We start from the raw sequence: 15,879 nt of genomic DNA on the forward strand, positions 1-15,879 counted from the left end.
ATATGTATAGTTATTTTTCATAATTTTCATACTTTTAGATCCCTAATTATTATAATCCTACAGAAGGAAAAACTTTTTAGGAGCTTCATAAACTTATTCTGTTTTTTTAATTTTGAAATTGAAAAAAAAAATTAAAAAGAAAAACAAAAATACATTTAATTTGATTAACTATTTTTAATGGTCTAAAAAATAAATAAATATAAAAATCTGAAAAATAATGTTTTTTTTTGTTTTTTTAATCAAATTGTAATATTTTAAGAGACCCTTTCTTATATTAATTAATAAAAAAATAAAATCAAATTAATAATAATAATATTATATAAAAATATTGAACTTTTATGAACACACAACACAATATGAAAAATTGTGAATCATGTAACAAACTAATAAATATTGTTCATAGTAGATATGTAATCCTTGTTATTTAAATTTTTATTCTAAAAATTGATGTATTAAAAAATTACGTATATATAATACTAAATAAAATTTCTATTAATTTCTAAATTAAATGAAACATAATATTTCTATTTTTATGAATTACTAAATGTAATTATTTAAACTTTTGTTTTAATATTTTTTTTTATAATCACAACCACATTCATTGTTAAAAAAATTGTTACCTAGGTAATTTTAACAATACATATACATACACATTCGCATCATTTTCATATCTTTACATGTCTCAATTAAAAAAAAACTTTTCTTATGCTTATTTTGTATTTTATTGATCTAATTTAATTATTCTAAATATTTGGCCTAAAAAATAAATAAATAAATAAAAACAGTTTTCATAGAATTTAATAAAGTAAGATAAATTATTAATATTGTGTACTTAATAAGTTCATCAAATAAATCTCAAAAATATTATAGAAGTTTAGTTTAAAGTAAAATAAAAGTTTATCAATATTTCATATTTCTATAAAACATTAAGAAAAAATTGTGTGTTTTAATAAAATTCTAAAAGTTATGTCGCAGGATGAATTTGATGCGCTTATGCGATATGAAAAAAAAAAAACAAAGTAGACCGAGGTGAATCAAGAGAAACACGACACCTCCATCTTGCAAAACGTTATAATTGTAAGCATCCACAGATTATCTAGGCCTGGTATGCGTGAAAAACTTTACCGAGTTACACAACTGTTTTACCTTGTGTTTATTGTTTTCACATTACGTTTTTACAAAAAAGCATTTTTATGTTTGCATACCTGAAAGATTACCTCCTTGCTGGAATGCTTTAAACAACGTTTGCACAGCCCGTTATTTTTAAATCAATTAAAGATAAAATTTGAATTGATTACAATGCGTTAATTATCTATCTCATTGTTGTGCCTCTTTCCACATTTACATAGGCTTCTCGTGGCCAACAAAAATAATGCCATTGTAGAAAGGCAAACAAACTAATTGCTATTTTCATTTGCAACGGATACGAAATAATCATAGATTTTTGTTTTTATTTTAATTAAAACAATACGAGGAATAATTTAACGGGGTAGGAGCTTGACAAAACAAAATATTTGTCCATTGTCTTGTACAATCATAAATTTACTGCTGGCTAAATGACAATCAGTATAAGGTAGAGAGATGGACTAGAAAATAAAAAGCTCCTTAACAATTCAATAAGTAAACTTCGACGTTAAATTTTTACTTTAGCTATAAATTTCAGCGGACCACAATAAATTTTTATAAATATCAAGGTTTTAATAAAGATAAAGGCCTATAAGGATGCAATGAATCCACTAGCGGAGATTTTTCTTGTCTTGTTTTGTTTAGTGAATAGTAAATATACACATGTTCTTGTATGTTTTTATACGATTGTCATAATGTTGTATTAGTTTATTGTTGGATGATTTATGAATAATGCAATCTTATAATACGAGATTACGAGAAATTAATGCAATATTATTTATTTTTTAAGATACTATATGAAATACACATAATTCTAAACATAAAATAAATTTTACATGTTTTAAAATGATTAAATAATCCTATAATTGTCCAAAATTGAATAATTATATTCTTATTGTGTTATGAGAATCATTGCCTTAAAAATTAGTCGTTCTTAGATTAAATTAGGATGTTTAATATAAATTTTCATTCAATATCGAATATTTTAAATTTTTTAATATCCAGATATTCAAGTATTATTTTATATTTATTTAAAGTATTCTTAGTACACAACTGTTAAAATATCCCAGAATTCAAATTAACATTAAAAGAAGTACAAATGGCACATTAATAACTCAATACCACTAACGTACAAAGTTGTTAATGAATTGATCTAAAAACTCGATAATTCATAATAAACATTTTGACGTATCCAGCTCGTATGGCCGCCGTAGTTTTTCTGAGACGTTCATATATCATGTAAAAATAATTAATTACTGATATATGACTTGTAAGGAATATATAATGGTGGCATACCAAATTTGGTCTTAATTATTTCATTTCGTCTAATAAGTCAGTGCGAATGTCCTGTTTTTGTGGTGTCGAATAAGAAAGCTGGACTTTTTTTTCGAAACACAATGAGAAATGGCGAACCCTGTTCACCAAACCAATATAGTATCAAGTTCACATTCTTAACTGGCACCACATAAAGTACTTTATAATTTTATTAGACACTAAGTTAAGACGTGCTTGGTACTTATATTAAACATTAACTTTTTCAACGCACGTTTACTTTTTAAAAGTAAAGAATTATCTTCATGTATCTTCGGAATGGGCGTAATAATTTTACGGAAGAAAGAAAATATCTATTTTTTTTTTGATTTGGTTTATGTTATTGATCATAAATGATGTATGAAGTTAAAAGTGGTACTTTTATATCTTTCCGGTAACAAATATGATAGATATTAAGGTAACATCTTTCGTCTCCACAATAATTTTTAATTTTTTTGATGATATTCTTATAATTTGGAATTTTGTGTTCTTATACTGATTAAACACTTGTGGTGGAGACTCCCTTATGTTCCATCCAAAATTTCATCACATTGGAAACTGTGGCTCCTGTGGATCCCTGTTTCGGTTCGTCTGGTAAGCCTTACTCAGCTTTGTAGCCGTTTGCACCTGGATCATATTGGAAGTGACATGTTTCTTCACCAGTTAAAATAATGTAAAGGAAATGTTCCTCCTTTTTTGATGATATTCTTATAATTTTGAATTGAGTTAGACTACCACAGGTTCCCGGTAAAATTCCACCACATTGGAAACTCTGCTTCCTGTGGATCACTATTATGAAATTTTGACTGGAATATATGGAAGAAAATGCCCTTTCAACCGTTCCTTTAGGAAATTACAGAAAAATTTACTTGAATCATAGAACCAAATAAACATCTCTAATTTTCGAATCTCATAATCAAGTTTTTTGTGTTTCGGTTCGTCTGGTGAGCTTCACTCAGCTCTGTAGCCGTTTGCACCTGGATCATATTGGAAGTGACATATTTCTACATCAGTCACAATAATGTAAAGAAAATGTTCCTTCTTTTTTATGATATTCTTATAATTTTGAATTCTGAGTTAGACTACCACAGCTTCCAGCTAAAATTTCACCACATTGAAAATTCTGCTTTCTGTAGATCACTGTTATGAGATTTTGACTGGAATATATGGAAGAAAATACCCTTTGAACTATTCCTTTAGAAAATTACAGAAAAATTTACTTGAATCATAAAACCAAATAAACATCTCTCATTTTCGAATCTCATAATCAAGTTTTTTGTGTTTCAGTTTGTCTAGTGAGCTTCACTCAGCTCTGTAGCCGTTTACACTTGGATCATATTGGAATTGACATGTTTCGACACTAGTCACAATAACGTAAAGGAAATGTTCCTCCTTTTTCATGATATTCTTATAATTTTGAATTCTGAGGTAGACTACCACAGGTCCCAGCTAAAGTTTCATCACATTGGAAACTCTGCTTCCTGTAAATCACTGTTATGAGTTTTTGACTGGAATATATGGAAGAAAATACCCTTTGAACCGTTTCTTTAGGAAATTACAGAAAAATTTACTTGAATCATAGAACCAAATAAACATCTCCCATTTTCGAATCTCATTTTGGCGTTCGCTTGTGGATTGAACACCTAGTTATACTGTCTGCTGGAGTAAAGGATGGGTGTACGAACACGGGTGGTACACTACAGAAATGCACTTGAGTTTGATAGGTTTATTAATTACTGTGATACAAATGGAAGCTGATCCAGATGGAGGAGTACGGACGAGAGTTGACTGAGAGAGACTAAGAGAGACTAAGAGAGACTAAGAGTGATTAAGAGTGACTGAGCCGTGATTGAGACGGATGACAGACTGAGAGTGACTGGGCCGTGATTGAGACGGATGACAGACTGAGAGGTCGAGTCAGGGCGCTAAGGCTATTTAAAGGGTGTCCAGGCACTTCCACATCTGGTGGGCCTTCGTGGAACACGCACTTTCTAACGCCACACATGTGTGCCTCAAAGGACAGCACTTTCTACATCTGGCAAGTCCTCTCGGTACTCCACATCTGGCGGAGCTTCCCGGAATACAGAGTTCAAAACATCATAAAATGTAACAACGCTAAAGAACCCAGCAAAACACAATTCGAGAAATTTCCGTGGGGCCTGGGCCCTACATCATAATCAAGTTTTTTGTGTTTCAGTTCGTCTGGTAAGCTTCATTCAGCTCTGTAGCCGTTTGCACCTGGATCATATTGGAAGTGATATGTTTCTTCACCAGTCACAATAATGTAAAGGAAATGTTCCTGCTTTTTTGAAGATAATCTCATAATTTTGAATTTTAGCTAAAATTTCTCCATATTGAAAACTGCTCCCTGTGGATCACTGTTATGAGATTTTGACTGGAACATATGGAAGAAAATATCTTATTCAAAAAGATCTATGTTCTTGAGAACAGTCACTGTATAAAGGAAATTATTCACAACTGACTCCTCAAGTCAGATATTCAAATAAAACTTATTATGTAGTAATTTCTAAAAAACGACTTTAACTTATTGTCTTAGTTTGCCATGTACTTTTTGTATAACTCCATTTCTGTACGTTTCTTGATAAGAATTTCCAAGAAATGCGGAATATAATTAGAATTATACCTTAGTTAAAATATTTTAATTACCTATAAAGCACAATAAACCAAGACATTATATAATTAAGGCTATGGTTGTGAGTCCAATGCATTTTCAAAAATGTTTTACAACCGTGAGTACATTTAATTGTGTGAAGAATGTTTAATAATAAAATTTAATTACCTATAACAATTTTTATGTCCTTAACTAGACAGTCGTTTGAAATATTTTATGCGATGCCGTTTACTATACGCGGAAATTCGCCCGTTCGGGCAATCTTTATTGATTTCAAAGTTACACAGGTGTTACTCTATTGTTTATTATAGTTTCATTGAACCATTTTATTTTCTGACGAAACAGTGTCGTTTCAATGTTTTTTTACATTGCGTATTTCTTTCTGCACTGTACACTGCCTGAAACAATTTCACTCACTTGGTTTGTACACCTCTATACACTTATATGTTAAGTTTATTTTAGTGCTTATGTTGTGAAATTTTAATCGGAATATTCAAATAATATTTCTAATTGTTCTTTTTAACTTATATTACAAGAATAATCTACATAAGTTCATTTTGTAATGAAATAATGTCTTAAACATTTTGAATAACTGAACATATCAATTTGATGAACCAACCCTTGTAATAATGCCGAGAATTTGGTGTGACCTGCGAACTGAATTTCTCAAAAGAAAAAAAAAACTACTGTCCGTCAGTCGCCGTATATCAAAAGGAAGAAAACCAAAATGATAAATATGAGCTGGGTGTAATTTCGATGTTTCCAGATGTATGGGACAGCGGCGGCAGCATCGGATGGTTGCGTGCAGATATGCCGACTTCTTAAGATGCGAATAACGCGCGCTCCAGGTTAGGAAATGCCCTGCCGGAAGTTTACCATATCGGAACACTGGTCCTCGACCACCGTCATGCGTTCGAACCTCCTTGTAAACCTCCCACCTCACACCGACCGACGTCATGGATAATCATAATTAGCAATTTCTTTTATTAATATGCGTCCTCCGATATTAATGGCGACAGGTGATAAAAATTTTAACGAGGCAGTTTCGTGAGATATTGGCTTATCGGTTACGATTATCTGAATAGGTGGGGCCCGCCATTTCTGTTTGAATTTTTGGTAATTAATACACGGGAATTAATTAGCGACGGTCGCTTTGTACATCGAATTTACACAATATTAACTGTGATCTTTTAAATACATGAAATTTTCATTAAAAAGACAAGTATTTGTTGGAGGCAACATGAATAAATAGTTCCAATATTATGCGGCTTCTAAAAGCATGTGACTGGCATAAGAAATGGCGCAGCGAGTCCTCCATTTAGGGTAAGTGTCTACAATCGGTCACGTCTGCCAAAATGAAGATGTCATCGTTGCCTTAAATATGCCTAACAAAGCAAACATGGAAATGGCATTCTGCAGTCTGCACGCATCATTGAACCGCTGATGAGCATATTATTTGTTTTCCTCCGCTTTCGAATGTCTGAAAGCGCCCGATGATTTGTTGATGTCTATATCAATGTTGCCTGTCCGTATTTTTTGATTTATGCATTTTGCCGACGATGTTTTAACGTTGTCGATTCTGTAAAATATACCCAGCCCTTCGGAATTGTGTCATTTAATGTACTTTTCTTACTTTTTATTTATTGAACTAAATATTGCGTGAACAATTACACTATTTACTGAAATACGTGATTCAAATGTGTATTAACTACTTCCAGAAAACCTATAAACATAACATTTTAAATGGAACTGACAAATTAGAGTTGGTTGATTTCCTCTCATAAAAACTGCGTTCCAAATTTATCTATAAGTAGTACGATCTATTTAGGAAACTAGAATACAGAAATAAACCATTAAATAAAAGCAAAACAGTGACCGCCTACGAATAAAAGCGGTTAAAACTATTTACAAGATTCATCTAAATTTAAACTTGGTTTAATGCGTACACCAATCACTTTTTGAGACTCCACAATATTACGAATAAGCTTAACATCTTACCCATTTTAATTTTGGCAAGTGCCTGAAGGTTATTGGCATAAAAATAAAAAAGTGCTTCATATACACTCTCAGGCGTATATTTGTTTACCACTACCTAGTGGTAGTATAAACTAGGACATACACATGTATGTATGTTCCTACAAGAGTTAATTTTGGACTAGCGTCAATTAAATTTATATTAGGATGCTAATATTTCACGTTTTCCAAACGCCAAGCAAAATTAATGTTATTTGTTATAGTTGTGAGTATATCTAGTAGTACTTTTGAGTAAATCAATTTAGGTTTACCCTTCTTGTGAAGACATCTGTGACCAACCGTCCAGTTAGTAAATTGATTTTAGAATGATTTACGATCCCAAGGCTCGATTTCACCCCGATCGGTAATTAATAACAACCATCCAGGTTTAAATCATCCAACCTCAAAGATGCAGAAGAGGAAGTTTGTAGGTGGGCTTGTTCGCTGCCGGCAGGGAGCGACAAGTGTTGGCATTCCTCGGCCTGCGGGACGCAATGTAGCATCCGAGTCCCTCCTGCTAATTACCCGCGGCCGTCGCTTTCGAGACGCATACTTTTGCCAGGGAGTAGAAAGTGCGAAAACTGGTAGACGGTGATATACTGCATTTACTACGCGCATATTTGTAATAGTTCCTCGCCGGCATCTAGGACTGGTGTAATGCTAGCGGGGCCCTGTGTAGAAATAACATATTTACCGCTTCAGATATGTGTTAGTTTGATCTTTATAAATTGGACTTTTAGAACGAGGGGATGGGTCGCAGCGGTGCGTTACAGACTTTCTTCGGCTACGTGTATGTAAATGGAATGTCATGCCATGATAAAATGTTTCTTACTCCCAATTCCACTTCAATAATGTCCAATAACTGTATTATTTCCAACAGTTCCAAAGACTGACATTTTAATCTTAGATAATTTATATATGAAATATGTTTGTAAGGACTGTACAAAGATTCTGTAATCTTCGTAGATGACTCTTGATAATATCAAAATATATTGTTTTTGTAATTATCGTTTTTAATCTAAATATTAAGAATTTAAAGTTAAATTGGCAACAATTAGACATACTTTTAAATATGAAAAGAGAAAATATTCACCAAATACCTAATTGATATCCTAGAACAGAAACTCTTACTAAAATCTTATTTTAGAAATGGAGTGGGCGCAGTTTACTTTTTATTGATATTTATCGTTAATATAAATACAAAATTTAGCTTTTAAAAGTACCAGAATCATTAAAAATTATGGAAACTGATACGGGAAAATGGAATTACATAGTGTGCACGTTCGCGGTGTAATATTTGTTTATAATTAATTCTACACCTTAATGCACTTCGTACAGGAATACTAAAGGCGCAACAAAATGTGTTATAAATTGATTTTATCTAAAATATGCATTCAGAAATGTGATACTTCACGTGCAGATAATGTTATCTAAAGAATACTTCAAATAGCTCGCCCGCTTAACATCGAAAATTCAACGTGGAGTTTGCGGGCAGATAATAATATTGCAAAAGCGCCTTTAATCATTCTCATGTCCAACATCGGTGTTTAAGAGGTAAATAGATGAATCTGACATTTGTTCGGCACACCATAAAAATGGTAAAGTATGAAGAGAATTCTTCATGAGTAACTCTATACGGTGACTCCTTGGAAAAATTTGGATTGGTATAATGTAATTATTTGTGCGGTTAGCACTTGTAAAAATCCGGTGATATTTTAGTTAAATTCCAATTTGTTTTGCAACATAAATCTAACATTTCAATTTGTTATCAAACGCAGGTAATCGCTAAAAGTAATAATATGTGAGTGTATTGGAAATACTTTAAAAGGCGGAATATGATCCCACACAGTCAAGTGCATTGCTAACCTTTCCTATTTTACAATAATCATAAATATTTTATGTCTGATGACCGATAAACATCGGAATATTACAATGATATTTATATTCATGATTTTTTGTGAGACAAACAACAATTAATTCAAAATTATTACAAATTATCTGTATGGCAAATATTATATACAATAACTTCTGCTTGTAGTTTAAAATTATGTTAAAGTGTACTTTAATATCTATAAAAACAATATATAAGTAAATGTCATACTTTTATACTTGTTCAAAAAATATTATCCATTTAATATTGATATTAAAGAATCTTTATAAATATTCTCATGTAACTATATAATTAGCAAATATTAAATAGGTAATTAAATAGTTGATATATCTTTGCTAATGAATACTGAATAAACTATTACTTATTATAATGGTGCCTATGATGCATTATTTCAATACAATTTATTTTCCAATTATTGCTAATTAATAATTTTTATTTTATTATAAAATTATCCTGAAAAATATTTGTGAGAGCCTGTTGCATTCTAATTGTGTTGTCGCTGTTGTTCTTGTTAATTTTAATTACATTAATTAATTAATTTTAAATTTGGAACCAATTAAATAATATGCTTAATATTGTATACCGGAAATCTACGAAATTAAAGCGTATGTATAGAGAATTCCTAAATAAGTAACATAATTTAATTTGCATACAAAGTAAATTAAAGTAATGTATTGAAAACTTTAAACAACCGACTGAAACAAAATGTGAGAAATTGTTTGGTAATTATTTCGGTATGTAATTATTCGACAAATTTTAGTCATCCAGATTTTCAATTAAAATTATAAATGGGGCGAGATTTTTGCACGATAATTGATTGATATCTATGCCAGCATTAAATTATTCAACTTTGCAAAAAACCATTAACGTACCAGTTGTGGATATTAATAATAATTTTCCTCGGCATTTATCTTTGAAATGAAATATTTTACCGAGTATAGGTGATTATTGCGAAAAATCAAAATTAATTCGGCAATTTATTAAAAAGATAAGATGATTTTTAATATACCGGTTCGAAATTCTTTGAATGCAAAACGATGAGGTCGACTCATCAATAAAATCGATATTCGAACTAAGGTGTATGCAACACAGTTTACGTGTAGTGTTAACGTGGTCACATACATTAATTTTCATTTATGCAATACACATACTATATGCTATACATAATTTAATTACTTAAATAATATAATAAATATACATTATGCATACTTCGAAAAAATAGTATACTACAAAAATGTTATTAATTAATTAAATTTAAAATTCTTGCCATCACTTTAATATATTGCATAATTAAATATTTTATTTCAAAAAGTAACTGTCCATGAAATATGTTATTAAAATAGTTAATTAAATTTAACATTTTAACATTAACGTAACTTTATTGTATTGTAAAATTAAACATTATTTTAATACAAAAAGTAACAATCACGTATATTATTTTAATCTACTGTATCCTTCAAATCCAAAACTAAAAGTTCTAATAAAAATTTTCAAGACGTTTACAATGTTGCTTTATTATTTGTTACAATATACAATGTTTTTACAGATACTAGAGTAATTGATTAATGTATTTTCTTTATCAGTCGACTGACCACCCTCATAAATTTCATGATGCGAACAGCCTAGCGTTCCACACGAAGCAATGTTAATATTAATATTTGATAACAAGTCAATGCTCTTTAGAATACAAACATTTTCAAATCGCATTTATAGGAAAAAAATTTATAAAAAATATTATCGATTTGTATTTAATAAATTTTCAATATCATAATATATAAAAAAATAATGAAATAAATAGAATAATAAATAATTATTATTTTTTGATTAAAATTATTTACTAATTTTTGGTTTTAACAATTAATTTTCATTACAGAATTGGAGTGACTATATGACTATGTTAGTTAGTTATCTGTCGACTCCAACATTATTGTTAATAATATTAATAAGAATAATTTTAAAATATTCTTTACAAATATTACATATCGATTTCATATTTACCCCTATACATACTTGTTTTTATTCATGAAAGCTTGAGCTACATTGCACTCACAAAATGATTGTAAACAATTGGTTTGCGCAAGTCAAAGTTCCGCAGGAGTTTTTAACTCTCGACGAATTGAGCGTGCTTCAGTTTAGACTGTGATTATTACAAGTAACTAGTTCAAAAGTGATACTACCGTTTTATTGCAAAATGCGCTTAGAGTACACGAACCATTGAACAGAATTTTAAACTAGGTAAGTTTAATTTTAAAAATATTTTTTAGATTTTAGTAATAATTTTAAACATATATTTTTTTAAATTGTTAGTCAAAATTTCGGATACAAAAGCTTGTTCTTCATTACAATAGTACACTCAACAAAATATATTTTAATTAATTAATATATTAATTTAAAATAAATATTTTATATAGAGAAAAATTATATTAATAATGATCAATTTATTAAGAATGTGATTAATTAGAAATTAAATAAATTATTTTATCACCATGATTGTTTCTTGATCTATGAGATTTTAAACTGAATATTGAGTGATCATCATCTTCCAGACTTTAATTTCATTAGAACACATATATTTAGTATTATATTTATTAAAAAGTATATATTTAAATAATATTATGTTTAGATACAAATTTTAAATAGTTATAAAAATATTATTGTAGATAAGTTGATGAAAAATTGTGTATGTAATTTCTTTGACAGGTAATGATAACTTTTGTTATTCCGTTATAATAACAAATACATATACATGTAGGCTATTAATTAGAATAATTAATGTACTTTCTACACATTACTATCTTTTCGTTTGTTGTGATCGTGAAATATCAAATCGATTGACATTTGTGTACATTCGTACACATGTGAAAATATATACATGTTATACTTTATTCTAACTAACCATAAAATAATCAATATTGTAAATACTTACATAGATATTATTAAAAAAGTGTATTATTATTTTGTTAGTATTTAGTATTACATTCTTATTAAATTAGTGTTTTATTTATTGACAGTTTGCTCTAATCACATGGCATTAAATTATGGCGAATGCGAGGTATTGTAAAACACATTAAAATCAAATTAACTTGTTGGAGTTATTTACACAATTTTTGATCAAAATTTCTAATTTATTAATAGTACATATGTGACTTTAAATAGTTTTATCTACCATATCTTATAGTCCATAAATAGTAACATGTAATAATATTACAAAACAAAAACATATTAATTTTACACTTTCTGGAATTTAAATATTACCAAGAATACTAATAATATTTTATGTTCCCTAGCACTACTTTTCCATAAAAGCAACAATAACGTTTATAAAAAAAGTATCGTTTCTGGAATAAAGTTGCGTGTTGTCCTTTGGAAAATATGTTTATAATGTAGGCATAATTTACATAAAAAGTTCATTTTTAAACCGTAAAATAGGTTATAAATTAAAACGAAACAATTACAATTGCATGACGTTAAGCATTTAAAGTCTTCCATAATCTGTTGTGATCTTTATAATGTTGGTGAAAAGTTCATTTGTAACAATGTCACTGTTACGAATCATTACAAACACCTAGATAATTTTAAATGTAATTGAGTCAACTTGCAAAAAGACATATTTCAGGAATGGGCTGTAGTGCTGCCAAAAACATCACAGTTGAACCGCTGAATGGAAACAAAGTTACCGACATTTCAAGTTTGTCGAACGGCAGTGTTCGAAAGGTGTCGATTCCGAAGAGCGTCCCAGACGTCCCACCGCTTGAAGGAGAAGATCCACAGACTGAAGTACTAGAATCCGCCATGGTTAACAATCTTCAAAAAGGATGTAAGGCTTCGATTATGTGATGTTTGTATTGAAAGGGATAATTTTTATAAAATCAATTTCCAAAGAATTTGAATGAATTAAATTTAATAGTGCAAAGGTTGTTGGTCGTTAATTTAGTATTGATTGATAAAATCATTAAGCCGAAAATTGTGTTTTAATAATACATGAATCAAATTCAGTTCATGGTCCTCCATATATCTTCTATTGTTGAAGGGCCTATTGTAATTTATCCGTTTGAAAATTGCTGTTCTATTTTCGGAACGCGTGGCTTAGATTCTCAACTTAATTATATTTTTCGATATTTTAGCAAATGGTTTGTCATTTGAAATTGCATTTGAGGAAGACAAGGATGGGGAAAGTATAATTAAAAAGCATCCACCAAAACGATTCCAGAAGCTGGAGGAACAACAAACTAGTCCAACAGTCACTTTAGTAAAGTTACAAGAGAAACTTGAAGAAGCAGAGATTAGAAGACAACAGGTCAGTAAAAAATCAATGTAATCAATTTTGTCTTATTGTTGCTTTTTCTAGATATTGCAGCAACGGGTTCAATCTGCGAAATACAGAAATGCATTAAAGAAGCAAGCTAGTGTTTCTTCCATTGATGATGAACATCTGAAAGTTCCTACTGAAGTTGCTCCTCAAACAACAAATTCTTATGATGTATCATATGTTTAACCATATTTTTATCCATATATATGCATTAGGTTTTATGACACCTGAATTATTAAAGCGCACAAATTTGTTATTAAATTAACAAATACAATTTTTAAAAGGTAATTTTATAATATTGTATTGGAAACGGTTATATATTATAAGTAAATATTTTATAAAATATTCATTTACTTTTTTACTTGAAAATCAATATTTACTTTTTTGGTCTAAATTATTTTAATGTGAGCAAAAATCTAAATTAATAAGTTTTGCTTTTAATATTAATATTTAGAAATTGAGACCGAGTATAAAAATATAATAATAAATTAATATAGAGGAATATACATTTAATTTTATATTTAAATTACAATTTTCATACTTACCTCAATTAGACTCGTATAAGCTTGTCCCTAAAATATATTTTGATACAGAATTTTACAATTTACAACTTGTATAATATTACTGTTATAATAATTAGAAAAAGTGACTTGTTCACACAAGACCCCACTAAAAATTGGCAATTAAATATCGTACATTCAATGAAAAACATGTAATACATAATAGAGAACTATTATAAAGTTAATAATATACTTAAAAGCCAAATTTTAATGAATTACATATGAAAATTAATTAATTAAAACAATTTAAATTTGAAAGGAGTGTGCGGAATTTAAAAAACTGTATAATAAATTCACATAGAATTATATTTGTAATTTAGAAAGTGTCATAAGAGGGGCTAGAAGAATAGATTGTTGAATTATTTCTAGCATATTGTTACAAGCGAGCGTTTTGCGGAGGAACTGAATGACAGTTTTCCACAGGATATCTCCCAAAATGCTCGATATATATTCACCTTAAAAACTAACACCTAGAACATCAAGTAAATTCTGTGGTCTATTTTAATTTAGCTTTATTATCTCATTTAGTTTTATACAATTTTATTAACATTATATTTATAATACCCGTAACTCTTTCAGTGATTTAATGGGAGTTTTAATAAAATTTCTTTATTATATTAGTATGTAAAACAACATTTTATTTATTAACATCATTTACAAACCACTATTAATATCGGGAATGGTAAATATTACAAAAGTCTCGTTTGTGGTTTTTTTATAATAACTTGTACCTAATGTGCGTTATAAGTTACATGTTGAAAGTCCCATTGGGTTGTTATAGAAAATAAACGAAAAGAAACTCACGTCCCACACAACTCCATTGAAATTCATGAATGTGAGTTCCTTTTTACAGTTGCACAATCCCATTTGAGAATTTTACTCGGGGTCACGTCATCAAAAATCATTCAAAATTACGAGAAAGTTTACAATTCGTTTTCACAATATACAACAACAAAAAGATAAACAATACCAATAATATTAATGCTTTATTATATATACTATACATACAACATCTGAATATTCAAAAACTTATTTCTGAATGATTTTTGAGCCGACCGTTTGTCTTAATTTTGGTTCAACATAGCAGGAGTTTACTAAATCCTACGTATATCATCTTTGGCACATGACTAAAAAACATAACAAATAACAATGGAATATTGCCGTAAAATTTAATAAACTTTCATTGGGGGAGAAATAACGCTTCCTCCTGGTTTTAAAAAATCAGTTTAGTTGAATTAAATACGTCGTTTCATTTAAAAATTACCCGATGTATATTTTTTTGGAATAATATACAACCTTGCTTATTGTTCAGCTCAAAATTAAATTTCTTAAACGAAATAATTTACGCAGTCAACTTAGTTGAATTAATATAATTCTCTATTAATTTGTTCATGGGAACAACACAATAGCTCTGAACTGTTAAATACAACATTCAAGTGATTTCACTACGTTTTTAAAACGACGGCAAGAATTTGACGAAAGTCCACTTGATAACTGCTGATTTACAGTACTCCTTAAGATTCGTGTTGCTTAATTTTTTTTAAGTAAATTAACAGTCGCCCGAATTAATCAATTTCCTGCCTATATTAATTGTAGTCATATAAATTCAGCAATTAAATTAATCTTAATGAGCATGAAATGTGTCAGATGATCAGATTGTCAAAGGTACATGTTCCAATAAATGACGTAAAAGTATAATATTGCAATAAAATGCTTAATAGATCTAAAAATGGGGAATCAATGTACATTTATATAGCGTTAGGCGAATTTTGGCGTTCATTTTATTTATTATTACATGTGTTTGAAATTATTGTATTTATTTTCTGATTATTGCTTCTAAACATAATCGCTATACATTGAAGCTACGAAGCTTCCAACGTCCGTAATTACCATCGCTTATTGGTTAATGATCAATTTCTGGTATGCGAACATTGAATAATGGAAGACTATTAGTGTTTGTAACAGAGTTAATAAGTAGTTTGGTTATAGTTCTTGCATACAGATTAATATAGTATAAGAACTGTTTAGTTCAGATTGA

At 29.2% G+C, this 15,879-nt stretch overlaps 1 protein-coding gene across 2 annotated transcripts; it reads left to right on the forward strand.

The window, feature by feature from the left end:
• The first annotated feature begins 11,069 nt into the window (after nucleotides 1-11,069).
• Nucleotides 11,070-13,630, forward strand: LOC109606583 (uncharacterized). Of its 2 annotated transcripts, none has more exons than XM_020023125.2 (4): nucleotides 11,070-11,207; nucleotides 12,589-12,789; nucleotides 13,097-13,269; nucleotides 13,321-13,630. In XM_020023125.2, the coding sequence occupies exons 2-4, from the start codon at nucleotides 12,591-12,593 to the stop codon at nucleotides 13,465-13,467; spliced, it is 519 nt and encodes a 172-aa protein (XP_019878684.1). In that variant the 5' UTR covers nucleotides 11,070-11,207; nucleotides 12,589-12,590; the 3' UTR covers nucleotides 13,468-13,630. The 2 variants fall into 2 exon arrangements, with proteins under 2 accessions (XP_019878684.1, XP_019878685.1); XM_020023126.2 differs by having other exon boundaries at nucleotides 11,151-11,207; nucleotides 12,578-12,789.
• Nucleotides 13,631-15,879: the final 2,249 nt, after the last annotated feature.

Source organism: Aethina tumida, chromosome 3, assembly GCF_024364675.1.
Source record: "Aethina tumida isolate Nest 87 chromosome 3, icAetTumi1.1, whole genome shotgun sequence".
Classification (NCBI taxonomy): Eukaryota; Metazoa; Arthropoda; class Insecta; order Coleoptera; family Nitidulidae; genus Aethina; species Aethina tumida.